Raw genomic sequence first — 19,161 nt, 5'->3', positions numbered from 1 at the left:
TGCACTTTCCCCTATTTGACATTCTTAAAATCTTGTGATTTGCTTTGACTTTGCTTGCCATTACTGGAAATGAATAATCCATCCCTGTAAATGCAATTGGGTGTCAATGACACAATACAATTATCCTAACTTCCTTTGTCAGGTATTCTGTTCAGGCTCAGTAGAAAATTTAGCCTCTACCTCTAATATTTCACAACAAAGATTTGTATAAGATTTTACTCTAGCCCCAATTTAAGGTCAATGTCTTGAGAGTCAGAGAGGTTAAGTATCTACATAACCATGTTTATTTGTACTCACATTCCTATATGTTATCACTTTTCACTCAACTATCTCTGTGATTATAATGAATAGGAACTATGGAAAAGCACTGTAACCACAGACCTGGAGAGCAAAAAGGAAAACATTCTTAAATAGGTCAGCAGAGATGAAAGCAAATTTATTGTATTACCAATAGGAGATCCTGCAAAATAATATACTATTTTGGAAATATTAGAATATTTTTGAATTCTGATTTTGAAATATGGTACAGAACTCCTTGTGCTGAAACAATTAGAAATTTCATAGTATTAAAATATTTCCAAACACAGATGAACAATCAAAAATAGGAAGTTATGTTTGTCCACCAAAAAAAATATTCACATAAAAAGTTGTATTCAGAAGGATAAGTTTGCAGGCAATTGTGACCTAGGGACATTTTCAAAACATGGGAATTCTGTGCTTTGGTTTTGACAGTCTTGTGGGGTGAATTCTAATATATAAAATCTTTACATAAATCTGAGATATAAAATGTTATATACTTTAGATCACTGAGGAAGTGTCCCCACTCCCAAATTCCAAGGACTAAAATATAAGTTGGCTGTGATATTAATATATAGGGTGAAATAACTGTTAAATATGATTATGCTTTAAACATGCATATTTCATTCAGTTTTTTTCTATATTTGGTATATCTTATAATAACACACAAGGGAAGAATCTCCAAGAGTTGGTTTTTGGATAATGTTGGTATTGCAATGTTAGCAGCTTTGGAACTTTCTAATCTATATATTTTTTATTTCAATTTTCCTTCCAGATGGATATCCTAAAAATGAAATTGAATATAAGTGGAAAAAGCCCTCTGTGGAAGTGGCTGATCCTAAATACTGGAGATTATATCAGTTTGCATTTGTAGGGTTACGGAACACAACTGAAATCTCTCACACAATCTCTGGTAAGGATAAAAAAAAAAATTGGTGAATTATGCTAGTAGAGAATGACATTGGCATTTAAGTATATGAATTGAAATATATACTTTTATGCATTTTCTAGCCAAAGTAAAACATGTATTTTTCTTCCAGGCGATTATATTATCATGACAATTTTTTTTGACCTGAGCAGACGAATGGGATATTTCACTATCCAGACCTACATCCCATGCATTCTTACAGTTGTTCTTTCTTGGGTGTCTTTTTGGATCAATAAAGATGCAGTACCTGCAAGAACATCACTGGGTATGATATATAATATTATGCTATATTATCAGAGGATTTTAAAAAAATATTCTAATAAAAGTCTACAGGAGAAAATACTAGAAATATTCCTCTAGACCATAATCAAGGGGAAAATGTACTGAAATTCTATTGAAATACCGTTTGAAATAAATCTATAAAAGACAAGTAGAAAATAAAGAAAGTAAAGAACTTGAGCTTTTAGAAAATTCCTTATTTTTCATGCTGAAGGAGGTCAAAGGAAATACAGTTCACAATAAGAATTAATAAATGAAAATCTCTAAATAAATATCTAAATCTCATTTTGGTAAATATTTTCAATGATTTTGATAAGTTTTATTTTACCACTAATAATCAGCATGTATATAAAATTCTTTCCTCAAATGTTTCAAATGAATAGTCAGATGTTCCACAGGGCAGGTACCTAGAAGGATCAAAAAACTCCCTAGCTTATGCAATATATAAAATGAGCAATTAATCTGTGAATATTTGAAGGTTGCTGTTTAAAGAGTAATTTGTAATTCATACTGAATAAAATGGATTTTTTTCTCTTTTTATAGTAATCTATTGCAGCAACAAATAATTTGAGGAAATCAGGGACTAACTACCATATATTTTTGATTGAAAGTGATGATCTATATTCATGTATTCCTACACAAAGAAAATTTATTGATTTATTTTTAAGATCAGTCTAAAATATGAATCTTAACTGTGTGTGAATAATTATCCACTGATAATTATGTATTAAAAACATAAAGACATTTGAGACAATTGCTATTTTTATGGTAGAGTTTTCATGTGAATTCTCTGATAAATGGCAAATAACTCCATTTAATAAATAGTGAACTGCAATTCACATAAAAGTGGCATCAATAAAACCTGAAACATGTAGCTCTAGAAATGCCTTTTTCTTGAGACTCTAAGTACTTGTTCATAAGTGTTATTTCTTTCTATTATTTCAAATTATTTTGTTTTAAAGCACTTTCATTATTATAGTTTCTTTATATACTATTACAATTATAAGTTAACATAGTATATTTGCTTTTATTTTCATATTGTTTTTCCAAAGAGAATTTGAGTGGATTGTTTCTACTATTGAATTTGTATTAAAAAAATCATATGCTATGGTGTCATAAAAGAGCAGATCCAATTTTATGGATTTACGTGAATTCATATATTTTTAATACTAGCATTTGTCAAGATAGACATAACTAGATCAAACTTAAAGTATACCTCTTATAATTCTGAGCCCTATGAAGTTGTAATTAATTTTATAAGCGTTCATATGTATGTTTACATCTTGTTGAGGGACAATTTATTGAAGTAATTTATTCAACATTGCATTTTAACATTTATGAAATGTTTTCTGTGAAACAGCGTTCTTGGTGCTGTCCTAACAAAAAACAAAAGTTATAAAGTGTTTGTGTGAGTGGGACTTTTCAATGTAGAAAAGGATAATGATCAAATTTGAAAAGAATGTAACATTTCAGTGAGTGATAAAGGCTATGAAAAGAAAGAAAATAAATGGTCAGAAAACTACAAGAGATGTGGGTGGACATGTTTGCTATACCATGGTGTGGTGTCCAGAGAGTCCTCTGTGGAGGTGGCATTTGAATAGTGATCTAATGGTGAAGTACTTGATCGATATTTGGTAGAATAATCAAGGCAAGAAGAACCTGTCAGGGTAAGCTTGATGTTCAGAAAGATGACAGGTGTGGCTAGAACTGACTGAATAGTGTCAGAAGATGAGATTGGAGAGTGGACAGTGCTTGGATCATTTAAGTCTTTGTGAGCTACTTTTGGAACTTGGATTTTTTTCCACACTTGATGGGAGATTATCATAGGCTCTTGACCAGAGGAATCCATGGAGAAAATAACAATGATATCTGAATTGGTTTCTTCTTGTCCTGTTAATATTCCAAACATTTTTTATTAGCATAAGTTCAGAGGTACTTTAATAGGAAATCCATCATGGTCTTCTCAATTTAATCACTGTGATATTAATTGCTAAATTAGAGAAACACATTTCTGAAAGCTAAGTTGTACTGTGGTTTTCCTTGCTTTATTAAACAGAAATGTAATAGTGTTTTATTAAAGTAAAATTTAATATAATCATTGATAATAAAATACATGCACACATTGACTCTGTGACTTTTAAGTAGAGATGGGACAGAGAAATCTTCTTTTGTTTGATTATGGGGTCTTTGTAATTTACTACTCACCCCCACCCCCCAGCAAAAAGAAGTGTGGAAGTTGAAGAAAAAAGGATACTTGCATTCATTGAACTTATTTAGCATTACCATATGCAAAACCTTTAGAATGCAGTTTTGGTTTCAAAATAATTGAAGTAAAAATTCTCAGGAATAATGAGAGAAATGGACAACTTTGCAATTGTAATTGGACATTTTAAGGTCCCCTTCTCAATTAGTGAAGAAAAAAAAATCATTCAAGATGTAGAAGATCTGAATGAGATTACCAACTGCATGAACTGATTTATATTTACTAGACACAGCAACTATCTTCAGTACATAATATATTTTCCAATGCATATGGAACATTAACCAAGATTTCAACATAATTCAAAAGATTCAAGTTTTCCTGAGCATATATTTGAACAAAAATGAAAGTAAATTAAAAGTTAATAAACATAATGTAACTAACAATGTCCTCAAAGTTTTAAAATTTTAAAAAGAATGAACTTTTAGGTAACCTTTGGGTCGAGTCAGGAACAAAGGGAAGTTAGACAATATTTCAACCTGAATTTTAATAGAACATAGCATAAATTCAGGTGGGATATAGGTGGACATAATGTTTGCTATTATGCAGTGTGGTGTCTATATAAATCTTTGTGCAGAGGTGGCATTAGAACCGTGATTAATGAAGTATGAGGCTGACACACTACTTAGATTAGAAATTATAGTTTTAAATACTAATATTAGAAATGAATAAAGATTTAAAATCAGTAACCTAAGTATCCATTTTAAGAATAAGTAAATTAATTACTTTTTATATATTGATTATAGGTATCAAGCAAGGTATTACTGTGCTAGTTTTTTAGGTGAGAAGCATAGGAGTAAGAAAATTTCCTTAAGATTACAAAGATAATAGGTGGGTCAAGGATTAATTCTGTATTCGCTTCCAACGCACTTGTGACATTTTCTGTTCCAATCCTAAGAACTGTTAAAACTAGAAAGATGGACATGTCACAGGAATTGTTACACAGCAACATGATGGAAAATGGTAGTTACTGCCTTCACCATAACAAAGAGGCTGTTGCTACAGCCTTATTGTTTTATTATCATGAATGTTGTCATTCTATAAATATTGGCCAAATTAAGAAGCATTTAGCATTATATGTAGTACTTTGAAGAGTAAACAGTGCCAACCATAGAGCCATATATAGTGTGCTAAAGAAGGGAAATTGTAGCAGTTTAGGCAAAGAGAGACCTAGAAAGTGCATCTGTGATTTAGGTGACCAAGGTGATGGTGGAAGGACCTGGTGGGGCAGCATTCATAGCATCCAGGAAGCAAAGAGAAAGAAGGGGCCATAGGGAATATGTACCCTCTGAGGGCTTCCTCCTAGTGACCAGCCTCCTCCAGTCATAAACCATCTGCCTACAATTCCCACTCAGCCCATTCAAACTAGGATGAGCTGATTAGGCTACAGTTACCACAGTCCAGTGATTTCACCTCCAGACATTCAGTGATTATCACAGGAGCTTTTGGAAGACACTTCATATGTAAACCATAATAGGACCTAAGATTAATGGCAGGAACCACAAGAAAGCCAATGGGTAAAGAGATGCAGTTATGTCCAAAGACAACACCCTGGGACACTGAGGTAGGGCTCTTGCACTTATTCCTATTCCACATGTTGAGTGCCTAAAAATGTAAATCTTTACCTCGTCCTTCTGAAGTATTCACTTTAAATAATTATGCCTGGATACTTAAACTCTGTGGTTAAAAAGTAGGTTGAAGTCAATTTATCAAATAAGAAGGCTCTATGTTCATTTAGATTCATTTTAACCACATATAGCAGAAAACCTTCAATAACTGTTCTCCAATTAGGTAGAATGGTATTTGTTTCTCCTGTGCAAGTCCAGTGGTAGGTAGTGCAAGGTGATGGTACACTGCAGTAGGAGGAATTCAGGCTCTTAGATTTCCTCTGAGTCATGGGTGATCTGAATTCCAAGGATCATTCGCTGGTCTAAGATGATGACAGGCTCTCTACCCATTGCATTCTGGCAGAACAGTTCCTGAGGGAGAGAAAGAAAGGCCTTTCCCAGTTCATTAATACCGTTTTTTTAGACTGCTTCCATTGACTCAGGTCTCCTTGGCTAGGTATTAGCCTGTGGTTACACTCTGTTGCTGAGAAGGTGGCAAATAAAGTTGTTCTTCCAGGCAACAACATACTAGTTTAAAACTTGGTATTTTATTACTATGGAGAAAGAGAAGGATGGGTATCAGGCATTAATTTGCAGCCCACAGTAATTTAAATGACTAAAATTCACAGACACAAAAAGCGCATTGAACATAGCGTAGCCATGGTTACCAGTAATTCTTTCTGTAAATCCCTGGTAATCATATTCTTTTGTTTCCATTGTTTATTTAAGCTCAAAATATTGCCAGATCAGATGGAAAAGTAAAGTGGTGTGTTAAATTGTTTTTAATCTATTTTTCCCCCTCTCTCCATAGGTATCACTACCGTTTTGACTATGACAACCCTGAGTACAATTGCCAGGAAGTCTTTACCTAAAGTTTCTTACGTGACTGCGATGGATCTCTTTGTTTCTGTGTGTTTCATTTTTGTTTTTGCAGCCTTGATGGAATATGGAACCTTGCACTATTTTACTAGCAACAAAAAAGGAAAGACTACTAGAGACAGGAAGCTAAAAAGCAAGGCCTCGGTATGTCACAAAAGATTTTTTCATAAAAGCCAGCTGACGTGGAGATGCTGTTTCAAATACTTATGTGGTATTTATGGTGCTAGGGAGTGTTTGAGGCACTGTGACAAAAGATACGTATGTAGAAAGATAAAAATGGAGAGCCCAACATTACCTGCCAATTTTTGTATCTATATTTCCTCAGTATTCCTATTGGATCTCCCATGCAGAGTAATTTCTAATACTGTAAAATCTTCCACAAGTGGTATGCTTTTTGCACCTAAAACAATTTTTAAGATTTGTCTTCGATTCTATTTTTGTGTTAGAATTTGGAATTCTAAAAAATTCAAATTGTTACATGTTTATACTCCCTTAGTCCCCCTTTCTTAGCATATCTACCTTAACTTATATTGTATCAGTTTATATATTACAATTTATTTTACTGATCCTAATATACTTAAGTATTGGATAATTGATCATAAGTTCCTTTTATAATGACAATTATTGATCTGACATTTATATCTAACAGTGAGTGTTTCAGGCACTCCTCAGAGCATTCTATATGCATGGTTTCATTTATTCTCAGAGCAAGAATTAAAGAATAAGTTCAGTGATTTGCAGAAGGACAGCATAGTAAGTGAGAGATCTAAGACTCAAATTCAGGTCAGTTTTGGTAGGAGAGCTCAAACTTATAACCCTTTCTTTGTATTTCCCTATTGTTAGAGAACTCAAAAAGGTAGACATTTATTTGTCCAGAATGAACAACAAAGATAATCATTGTTAATTTTAGTAAATGTTTTTAAAACAGATTTGTTCCAAAATACTCAAATAAATTATAACTGAATACATCAGTTACGATAGGTGTGAACTTAAAAGCCTGCCGTGTTATATATACCATGAGGCATGGAGTTTTCCATATTACCTAGTTAGTTTCAGGACTCAGTGATTTTTTTCTCCTTCTCATTTTTCATTCATTTTTTAATGAATTTTTGCCCTACATTTAAATTTTTAAATATTTATTTTTTAGTTGATGTTGGACACGATACTTTTATTTCACTTATTTATTCTTTTTTAAAAAATTTTTATTGTTGGTTGTTCAAAACATTACATAGTTATTGACATATCATATTTCACACTTTGATTCAAGTGGGTTATGAACTCCCATTTTTACCCCATATACAGATTGCAGAATCACATTGGTTACACATCCACTGTTTTACATATTGCCATACTAGTCTCTGTTGTATTCTGCTGCCTTTCCTATCATCTACTATCCCCCTTACCCTCCCCTCCCCTCCCATCTTCTCTCTCTACCCCATCTACTGTAATTCATTTCTACCCTTATTTATTCTTATGTGGTGCTGAGGATCGGACCCAGGGTCTTGCACATGCGAGGCAAGTACTCTACCGCTGAGCCACAACCCTAGCCCCTTAAATTATAATTTACTTTTCAATTTATATTCCAATAAGCAAGCCCTGTTATATTTTGTTTTCTGACTCCCACAACATAAAGGCAAAGCATGTTGTTGGCAGTACAAATTTGAATATTTATGTTGTACAATGATCTTGTGACTCTCTCATGCTACATGACTTTAGCTTATACATGGGACATAGTGATGTTCCTGAATGAATACATCAGAGAGCAAGAATGTCAGCTTTAATATTCAGTGCTACTTTTTATTCATCCTAATTAGTTCTACATGACATAGAATGCATTTTTAAAAATTTGTTCTAATTAGTTATACATGACAAATAGAATGCATTTATGCACTTTGTTTTACCATACATAAATGGGATATAATTTCTCATTTTTCTAATTTTACATGTTGTAGAATCACATCAGTCATGTGGTCATATGTGTTCATAAGGGAATAATGTCTGTTTCATTCTACTGTCCTTTCTATCTCTATATCCTCTCCCTCCCTTCACTCCCCTTTACCTAATCTAAAGTAACTCTTTAGTTGTGAATTAGCATCCACATATTAGAGAAAACATTCAGCCTTAGTTTTTCTGGGAGTGGCTTATTTCGCTTAGCATGATAGTCTCAAACTCCATCCACTTACTAGCAAATGTCATAATTTCATTCTTATTTAAAGCTGAATAATATTCCATTGAAAATATATATATATATATATATATATATATATATATATATATACACACACACACACACACACACACACACATACACACACACACACACACACACACACCATATTTTCTTTATCCATTCCTCTATTGAAGGACACCTTGGTTGGTCCCATAGTTTAGCTATTGTGAAGTGAGCTGCTATAAACATTGACATGGTTGCAACACTGTACTATGCTGATTTTAAGTCCTTCCGGTATAAACCAAAGAGTGGGATAGCTAGGTCAAATGGTGATTGCATTTCAAGTTTTCTGAGAAATCTTTATACTGCTTTCCATAGTGGTTGCTCCAACTTCCAGTCTCACAGCAATGTATGATTCACAATAGTCTCAAAATAAATAAATGAAATACTTGGGAATCAATCTAACAAAAGAGGTGAAAGACCTCTACAATGAAAACTACAAAACAATAAAAAACGTAATTTAAGAAGACCTTAGAAGATAGAATGCATTTTGAATACATCATACATACTTGGAGTATAACTTTTCATTCTTCTGGTCAAACATGATATAGAGTTACACTGTTCATGTAATCATACATGCACATAGGGTAATAAGGTCTGATTCATTCTACTATCATTCCTACCCCCATATCCCTTCTCCTCCCTTCACTCCCCTCTGTCTAATCCAGAGTACCTCTATTCTTCCCTAGCACCTCCCCTTGTGAATTAGCATCTGCATATCAGAGAAACCAGAAAATCTGGTTCTTTGGGATTGGGTTATTTCACTTATTTTTAGATAAATAAAAATGAATGTTTTCTACTACATTCCTTTAATTAAAGCCAAGCATCTTTGCTAGATTTTTTAAAGTATGTTTGCTACTTTCAAAATTTTAGTTCTGGAAATTTTGATTGAAAATATTTACAATAAAAACAACTAATGTTAAAAGACAGAATATGTATAATGTTGCATGTATTTTCTAATATCACTCTAAGAATATATATAACAAGTTCTATTATTCTATTACCTAATTACATAAAACTGAAAAGTAGGTATTGTAGGGTAACAGTTGATCAGTTTGACTGCAGATCATGTACTCAACCACAGTTCTAGATGGCACAAATACTCAAAAGAGCTGAAATATTGGAAGAAAAATATTAAAATTATGGTGTTATTCAAACATAAGCTCACAAAATATGTATTAAAGTCTACCAGATCCTCTTCTAGTATAGTAATTTAAGGAAAAAAAAATCTATCAAGTATTTAAAATTTAATCCAGGATGCAAAAACAGTAAAGGTGGAAAAACCACAAATAATAATTAAATGACAGCTCTGAACCACTAAATGATGACAAATGGCAACATTTCAATTGACATAATTGACTACCTATGTGACAGAATTTTTTTTCAGTCATCCAAACTTAAATTCTTTAGTCTTTCTTTTTTTGTTCAGTTATGTGCTTAATGAGCTCTTTCAGTTCTAAATTGTGCTTTGAAAGGCCACGATCAGTAATCAAATTTGTTTTCCTGCCTGGTCCAGTGTTTAGCCATATGGTCTTCCTAATCAGGTAAAATATAATGTACTTTATAAAGAATAGACTGCCTTTGATTCTTTGGAATTGGCTTATTTCAGTTAGCATGATAGTCTCTAGTCCCATTTCGTTTACCCGCAAATGTCATAATTTCATTATTTATGTCTGAATAATATCCCTTTGTTTATATGTACAACATTTTCAGTATTAGTTCATATGTTGAAGGGCACCCAGGTTGGTTCCATAGCTTAGCTATTGTGAATTCAGCTGCTATAGACATTGATGTGGCTATGTTTGGTATCATGTATATCTCAAAAGAACAAATAAAAATATATTTACATTAAAACAAAGAATAGACAGCTCTGTTTGCTTTTGTCTTAAATATCCTATTTAAGGGTTTTGTGGAAGCCACATGTTTCTTCTCTTTGAAGTAGGAAAACTAAATATGCCCTGGACTATAGCATCTTCTTGTCATTACACCCACTTGTGCTTTGGCCACCCCTTTTTACCTGCCTCTTTCTCTTTCATTTTATTTAATAGACTCAAAATTCTGAATAGTGTGAAATCCAGAATTTCCCCTTGTTCTTTTCTCCAATATTTGAAGCAATGGTCAGTCCACTAAAGTCATGTGCTTGAGTCATTATAAGGTCAATTTGTGAGTTATTAAGTAGAACTGAAATCCCCTTTTTGACATCTCTTCAACTGCTTAACTAAGCATTATAGAAAGCCCTGAATTTTTTCTTAGTAGAGATTATAGTCGAACACATCAAAATTTTAGATCTAGTAAAACCTTTAAGAAAAACATGAATTAATAAAGATGTTTTCTATTTTATTCTCAATATTAACTTACTTTCTTTCTCCCTTCCTTCCTTCCTTCCGTTTTTCTTTTGTCATTCTCATTTTCATTTATTTTTTTGATCTTTCTTTAATTTGTCCCTCCTTGCTTCTTTTCCTCTTATTTCTCTATATTTTTCATCTTCCTTTTATATTGTGCATATTAATGACATTTTATTTGGTTCACATTCCCATTCAATATATGTTTAGTTTTCTTTATTGCCACTCATTAAAAAATGTGATTTAGGTATATTGTTATACCTCTGCCAGGAACTTAATATGCCCATTTGAGAGTAAAAAAATATATTTAGGGTATCAACTTTATTAATATGTAAAATGATAGAAATTTATTTCCTCAGGCATGGACAGAGCAATTTGTAGACAAAAAGAATGTGTTCTCTGAAGCTAGATGTGGTGGCACACAATTATAATCTTAGCAACTTGCTAGACTGAGGCAGGAAGATTGCAAGTATGAGGCCAGTCTCAGCAACTCAGTGAGACCCTCAGGAACTTAGTGAGACCCTGTCTAAAAATATGAAATAAAAATAGGGGGGTAGCCTAGTAGTAAAGTGTGCCTGGGTCCAATCTAAAGAATTTACATTATTAAATAAATAAATTTAAAAAACATGTTCTCTGCTTTTGGGCATCATTAAATCTTGTTGTGGAAAAATAGACTAGAAATTCAAACATAAGATGATAAAGTGAAATATATATATATATAATGGCATAACATAAAAATCCAAAGTAAAGAAACAAGCTATTAGAGAGTTAATGATGAGATGGGTAGTTTCTCATATGTTTTCAGAAGCAGAACTGTTTTTTCACAATGAGTATAAATAAGCTATAGGGCATTATATATATTTTTGAGGAGCTGTTTGTTGAAATAGATGCTGAAAACTTGGCCTATGTAGCCAATACCTAACATCGAAGACAGTCTTGAGATACAGTGTAATATGGTCTGTGAATCATTGATTTACCAGGCACACAGCGTTGAAAAGAGGCTTATGTCAATGTGGGTCACAGTGGAGTAGGAAGGCTTCCTTTAATTTCAAGTGTAAATAATTCATTCCCAAAGCATGCAAACCAATTCTTTCAAAGGATGTTTGGTAGAGAAAATTTCAGAGAACATATGACATCACTGAAGCAATTATTTGAAAAATAAGAGTTTTCAGAAGAACCAATTAGGGATAACATTGTAGACAGAAGCATATGAACTGAGTGTAACTTCCAAATGAGAATAAAAGGTAGACATTTATGTTCTAAGCAATGATGGCTCATAGAGTACCTACTAGCTATAGATGGCTAGGTTGATTCAAGTTAATTAAAGTAAAATTTTAATATTCAGTATCTTAGTGGAACTATGCATGTTTCAAGTTCTCAGTAGTCACATATCTGGTGACTGCTGTCTTGGTCAAAGTAGATATGGGATTTTTCTATCATAGGACAGTGCTGGTGTAGAAAATGGAAAACAGAACATAAACAGAACATAAATTAACCCATGCTAAAGTTAAAAAAATAGTTTATGGCCAGATTGTTTAGTCCCCAGTTCAATACTAAGCAGGTAGATTTTGTTTTATCAGCACTGGTAAATCATACACATTTTTTTTAACAGGATGGTATGTTTACATATGTTTTTGAAAGAAAATTCGAAGTAACATAATATATTCTTGTATGGCAAATGAGTCAGGGAAATAAATTTGGAGACCATTACAATAGTAATATACTATTGAGAGCCAGAATAGTACTAGGATGGAGATGAAGAGAGATTTTCCACTCCAACCCCACCTCACAAACTCTTCTCTGCAAAGAAGAGATATTCTTCTTTAGTTGATGCATATATATATATGAACAAACATTTATCTGCTTTTCAGAGTATGCATTAGAATCACAAAAAAATACATCAATCTACAATTTTACAAATTTCATAGATTTTTTTTTTTCCTGAAATGGCATTCGGCAAAGCTCCCAGGAGGGATTATGTGATATTGGTAAAATGTGAAATACAGCAAAATTATTGCTTAAGGAATTGTAAAAAGTCAGTGGATGGTGGAATGTTTTCAACAGACAGAATCACCATTTCATGTCAGTTGTGACAATGGTCTTGTGAAGCTCCTCTGCAGGTGTCTAGATACTACCAATGGCTTTTTTTTTTTTTCCATTTGGCTTTTACATAAGATCCTTTCATGTTTTCCTTCCAACTTAAAGCACCATAGACTATTACAGCTGAAAGAAATCAGAATAATCATTGAGGAAAATTCATTTAAAAAAACAATGATTTTGAAACTAATACTAATATGAGTACATAGTTGAAGCAGATGGATAAATAGAACAATAATATAAAATTAGGAATAAAATCCTTTACCTAGCAACCTTGGTCTGAACTCAGAATGAACCCTGTTTTCACATTCTTCTGATGATTACTTTCCTTGTGCTTTTAATTCTTGGTATACCAAAACTCAAGGTATCAAACATAGAAAAAACATCAAAGAGTAATTAGCTCTTCTACTATTTCCTTATTCTCTCTCTCAGTATTTTATGATTTATAGTTACTATATTAATTTTTAATTTTAAGCTTTAAATTGATGTTTGTGACTAATTCTACTGCCAATCTGATTATTATTTGTAAGTAAACCTTTTTCTTAGCATTTCCCATTATGTTTGTCATGGTGTAAAATATTTTTTAAATATTAGTATTTTTGTTTACTTCAATACTTAATAGAACCTCTACTATTTTTGCGAATTTTTTTTTGAGTCTTTGTTCCAAGAGGTTTCTATTTTCTCCTCTAAAAACTATTGTTAGATATTTTTAAGCTTCCTGGGTTAACCGTGCATTCCAGATTTTTTTAATCCCTTTTTTTCAGTGAGGTTTTTTTTTTATATAGGATGAGAAATTTCCTCAAGATTTTATTTTAGATTTTTTATAATGTTTTTAAAACTTACCCAAGCATGTTGAATTTCTTAGAGGTCTTATTTTCTAGCTGTTCTCCCTTTGCTTCTTCTTAAATGGATTTATCAGCTCAAGTACTTCTGAGTGAACTAATTACAAGAATTGTTGTTCTTCTTTACTGAATTATTAGTCAGTACTTCTAACTGTTCCATGTCACTTTTTTCCTTTTGCATTGTTGGTTTATCTCAAAAGTCCTTGATAATTATTCTCCAATAGACCCTGAAAATGTGTTATCTAAGTGTCAAGTTCTTAGTTGTCAGATTTTATTTTCTTGTGTGTTTGGGAGCATACCATCTCTTTGCTTCCAAATATACACCCATACTCTCTAAATGATAAATATTAGGACAATGAGGGCATTACTAGAACATTCCAACACTGCCATAGGAGTTCTAATATTCCTTGAGGTGGTGGAAGGTTATTATTTATACTCTAAGAAGTTATGGAGTGCTCACAATGAGCAAACCACCACCTGTTAGCATCTGACTTCTGGGCATGCACAGTACAAGGGCTATGGTTCAAAACAGTGCAACTGATCAGGAAATTGAGGCATTTAGCTAATAAGATGTTTTAATCTTATTTAGCATCCCATTTTTTTCTCCCTTATGAGGAGCATCTCTAGTGTTTTGATGGGAAAGAACATCTTCCACATGCACACTTCCACTTCCTTGGCATTTCTGAGATGCCTTTTCTTTAGATATACTTTTTGATTTCTTTTCACCTCCTGTTTTGAGTATTGATGTGGATTTCATAATTTTTTTAACATTCTGGCAGATACTTAAATAAAATTTATAAGAGAGAGGTAGAGAAAACCAGTGCTTAGGTTGACATTCTCATGCATAGTGCTTTAGAAATGGAATTAATGAGAAATATTAGTATTTCATAATGTTAACAAATTCATCTAATAATATTTGTTATTCATATTACTAATTGAATAGCATGCATGGTGTTATCATATGGTATAAATACTAATTAAATAAATACATAACTTTATGTTTTAGTTAACTTTTGCATCACTGTTACCAAAATGCCTGACAAGAACAATTTAGAGGAGGAAAACAATTTATTTGGTTTACTGTTTCCGCATTTCATTCCCCGGTGTGCCTGCTCCATAGCTGAGCCTGAGGTGAGGCAGAACATAGTAGTGGAAGTGTATAGGATAGGAGGCAGCTGAGGACTTGACAGCTAGGAAGCAGAGAGAGAGAGCTCTGCTCCCCAGGAACAATAATATAAACCCCCAAGTCATACCCCCAATAACCTTCTTCCTGTGTCCATATTCTACCTGCAGTAGTTATTGTTCAGTTCATTCATCAGGGAATTAATCCACTAGTTAGTTTTCTCCTCTCATAATGAAACCATTTCACCTCTGTAAAGTCACCTCATGTCTCACACATGAGCTTTCGGGGGACACCTCATATCTAACGCAGAACACCAAGCAAATGTAACTTATACTTTAAATGATTTATCTAGTTATTAATATTTCACATTAGTACATCTTGGTGCTCAAGATGGTATTTTGCATATTTCAGTATATTATTAAGTATAATATATTATTAAAATAGCACTTGATGTATGTATTTTTGGTAGTGGGAATGGGATGAATTTCTGAAAATTATGTTTGACTCAAATCTTAGGGACTTTGTGAAAATAATAAAACATGGGATATCCTTTGAACTATCATCATAATAAAAGAATATCCTGTTCCAGTATGTTGTTTATTTTTATATCACTTTGGCTGATTTACTTTTATTTTTACTTTTATTTTTATGCTCTTTTGGAGGGCAGCCACGGTAGTGTAGTTGTACTTCAGAAAGTGCGGTTGGGAATGTATATATTCTTCCCATTAATTTTTCAGTGGTTTCCAAGTCAGAAGTCTGTGTGTCAGCAGTATTTTATTTTACTGAGACTGTGTCAGATCTTTTGGTATTTTTTTCAGCTAGATAGAGTCTACTTCTGTTCACTTTCATCATTCATTGAACTTCAGTCTCTTTCAATTTATCAATTTGGTTTTCTAGAGGGAGGGAAGGAGGAAACAGCAAGAAACAAGAAAATTGTCCAAGTGTCATTACAAGAGAATCTCCATGACAGTGACCACATTCTTAAACTAAATTGTTTGCAGTTTTTCCCCATTTTTGTGCACTTTCACCCTTTATCATCCCTCTCATACACAACTGATATCTTCTGATACCATATTTCTATATATGACAATGCTGAGTGACATAGGGATATGTGAAATGTGCCTTCAATCATATAAACTTTAAAAGTGCCAGCTTAAAAAAATGTATTTTAATCAGTTTTCACTGATTAGCATATGAAAATATGCTATTTAATATTAAATGACAAGGAAATGAATACCAGTTGGCCTCACTGTTTATATAATTTTAGTGCTCCACAAAGAGTCTAGTCAAGTACCCCAAGTGCCACCCTCAAAAGAGCTGTCATTAACATTACATAAAAACCACCTCTGGTTTTTACAATGTGTCTAGCCAGGTGTAGTCATGAATTTATTTGTGTTTAGGCCATTCATTGATTCTTATCCCTAAGCTGAATATTTTGATTCAAATATGGATATTGTGACTTGCATGTTTTCAACTTTTTTAAGTATCACTAAATTCAGTTGTTTGCTTTATTCTGCATATAGTGAATTTTTAATATTTACTGGCTTGAATTCTGTTTCTTTTTCAAAGTAGAATGGCTTTGAATATAGGTCCACATTTAAAGAAATTCTTTTTTTTGTTTTGTTTAATTTGTAAATTCTTTTCTATATTCTTTTCTATAAAGTATTTAATTTGTCTTACTTTAGGAGTTATCTTTTTCAAAGTTCAAACTGAAAATAATTTGTGTTTTTTTGGTTTTTTTTTGTATTCTGGATTGAAATCAGGGGCACCTGAACACTGAGCCACATTCCCAGCCCTATTTTGTATTTTATTTAGAGACAGCATCTCACTGAGTTCCTTAGCACCTCACCTTCTTCCTGTGTCCATATTCTACCTGCTATAGTTATGGCTATAGTTATAGTTGCTGAGGTTGGCTTTGAACTCGCGATCCTCCTGTCTCAACTTCCTGAGCTGCTGAGATTATAGGTGTGCACCACCATACCCAGCTAAACTGAAAATAATTTTGATAAACATTTACATTAGAAAGAATTAAGATCAAGTTAAAAATTATGAAATGGCATTGTATTTAGTGTTGAAATAATAAAACCACCGATTATAATAATTTGTTAGATTCACAAATTATATAACCCTTGAAATAGGCAGAAGTTCTGAAGAATGAATAACTAAAACCGCTGACTTCATGTATATTTTACATGCCTTTTTATTGTTAACTTATTAATTTGTTTTTTCTAGGAAATCTTTTGATTAAGTTCAGGAGTTTTGTTATTATTGCTTATTACTTTTTTGTTTTATTATGTATTTTATAGTTGATTGTAATATATCCTTGTCAGGGGTCAATGGTGAAAAGAACAATAACAGAAACAATAATTATTATCTACTGGCAATTGAACACTTGCTATGTTTCACATATTTTGTTGGGTGCTGAGGCTAGAGAGAAATTCAAGTTTATACAATTCTGCTCAACCAGGCTAGAATTTCAGTCTATGTCTGACTCTAAAGGGCTTGCCTTAATGCTCTATAGTATTCTGACATTTCCTGATTTATGACACTTTAAAAACACTTCTAAGTATTATTCAGATACTGGCAATCATGAAATGTTAATTTGATATGTCTCCCAAGTAATCCTGATAATAGTGGTCACTATTATTACCAGGCAAGATGGAGCACTGATCATTCTACAGTAAGTTATCATAAAAATTAGGTGCTAATAATTCCAGCTATGATGATAAGTAGAGTGGTGGAATGAACAGGTTTTGAACACCAGTTGTTTCCAAATCTAGGTTTTTAGCTTGTGTACATCACTTCAAAATATGATGCTTTGCACTTATTCACTACAAATTCTCAATTTTTTTTCTGTCTATTCACAACTTCTTATGCCTTTTGCATTTTTGGAAGACCTTCTTTGTTATTTATTCTTATTATTATAAAAATAAATAACACATGATATGGCAAAGAAACATTGCATTGAAAATGTTTTAGTGTAACATAAAATAGAAATATAGGATTCATTCTAATTTTAGTATCCAATTCATGTTGACAGTATTTTGGTGGACCAACTTTCTAAAAGTTTAAAATACTTTATACTTTTAGGGTTATTTGTATTGTACATAATCTCTGGAAAGTAAGGAAATTTACATGTTGTGATGTAAATTGTTATCTAAAACTACATTAAAATTGAAAATATTTAATTTTTGAAAATCATGATTACTTCTATTGCTTATCAGTCTCCCAGAGTTTTTCTTGAGGCACAAATTGATCTTTCTTTATTCTGTTTTTTTTTTTGTCTCAAAAACTAATTTATTATTTTGTCAGCTATCCCCTGGTCTCCATGCTGGATCTACTCTGATTCCAATGAATAGCATTTCTCTGCCACAAGGAGAAGATGATTATGGGTATCAGTGTTTGGAGGGTAAAGATTGTGCCAGCTTCTTCTGCTGCTTTGAAGACTGCAGAACAGGATCTTGGAGGGAAGGAAGGATCCACATACGCATTGCGAAAATTGACTCCTACTCGCGAATATTTTTCCCAACAGCTTTCGCACTATTCAATCTGGTTTACTGGGTTGGTTATCTTTACTTATAAATTCCATTCCTGAACAAAAATTCATAAGACATCTGGCTAAATCTGATGTAATCTGTTGTACTTCAGGAATAAGAGGGTCAAACTTAAAATGGGGAGAATCCAATGGTTAAAATCTGAATAGTATTATAACTATTTTAAGGCCTTCATAGGTAAATAAAATAACTACTTTTAAATTCATTTACATAAATTTACAGAAAATTCATTAGTTGTCAGATCCAGTATGTTAAAATATTAGTATATATATTATTAATTTATTAGTATTAAATCTTGTTAGGATTTTGAAAGCTTCATAAGTTATGTGATACATATTTTAAAGATGAAATAAATTTAGTATGTATTTTGTTTAAATATAACTATCATTGTATTGGGAGACTAATGCCTAATGTTTAATAACTATTTTGTCTAGAAACATTGTTTACTTGATTTTTTTTTCTTGATTTTTATTTATCTGCACTGTTTGGGATGCAGTTTGTTAAAACAAATTTGTAATTTCTTTGAATTTATTTCCAAGATTTTTCATTCCCCAGAAGACACTGTTTTATTATTTTTTAAAGTTATTTGTTGTGAATTGACAACTTGTAGTTGCATAAATTTTTGGAGTGAAAAATGTTATCATTTTTTTCTATGAATAGAATCTGAAATAATTAAATCAAAAGCTAGTTGGCAATTACAGGTGACTTATGAAATAGCCAGTA

The 19,161-nt window shown here is 32.2% G+C and overlaps 1 protein-coding gene across 2 annotated transcripts in view; it reads left to right on the top strand.

Annotated features, from left to right (window-relative positions):
* Positions 1-18,466, top strand: part of Gabrg1 (gamma-aminobutyric acid type A receptor subunit gamma1) — a 74,159-nt gene extending 55,693 nt beyond the window's left edge. Inside the window, exons 6-9 of one of the 2 annotated variants that reach the window (XM_071614788.1) lie at positions 1,073-1,210; positions 1,338-1,490; positions 6,306-6,394; positions 18,197-18,466. In XM_071614788.1, the coding sequence (XP_071470889.1) occupies positions 1,073-1,210; positions 1,338-1,490; positions 6,306-6,394; positions 18,197-18,466 (650 nt within the window). Of the gene's footprint in view, positions 1-1,072; positions 1,211-1,337; positions 1,491-6,182; positions 6,395-18,196 lie in introns of both variants that reach the window. The other variant, XM_027937819.2, reaches the window with a different exon arrangement.
* The last annotated feature ends 695 nt before the right edge of the window (positions 18,467-19,161 follow it).

The sequence above is a fragment of the Marmota flaviventris genome, chromosome 7 (assembly GCF_047511675.1).
Source record: "Marmota flaviventris isolate mMarFla1 chromosome 7, mMarFla1.hap1, whole genome shotgun sequence".
In the NCBI taxonomy this organism is placed as follows: domain Eukaryota; kingdom Metazoa; phylum Chordata; class Mammalia; order Rodentia; family Sciuridae; genus Marmota; species Marmota flaviventris.
Note: the sequence above shows the minus strand (reverse complement) of the source record. Positions and strands in the feature narration are given on the sequence as shown.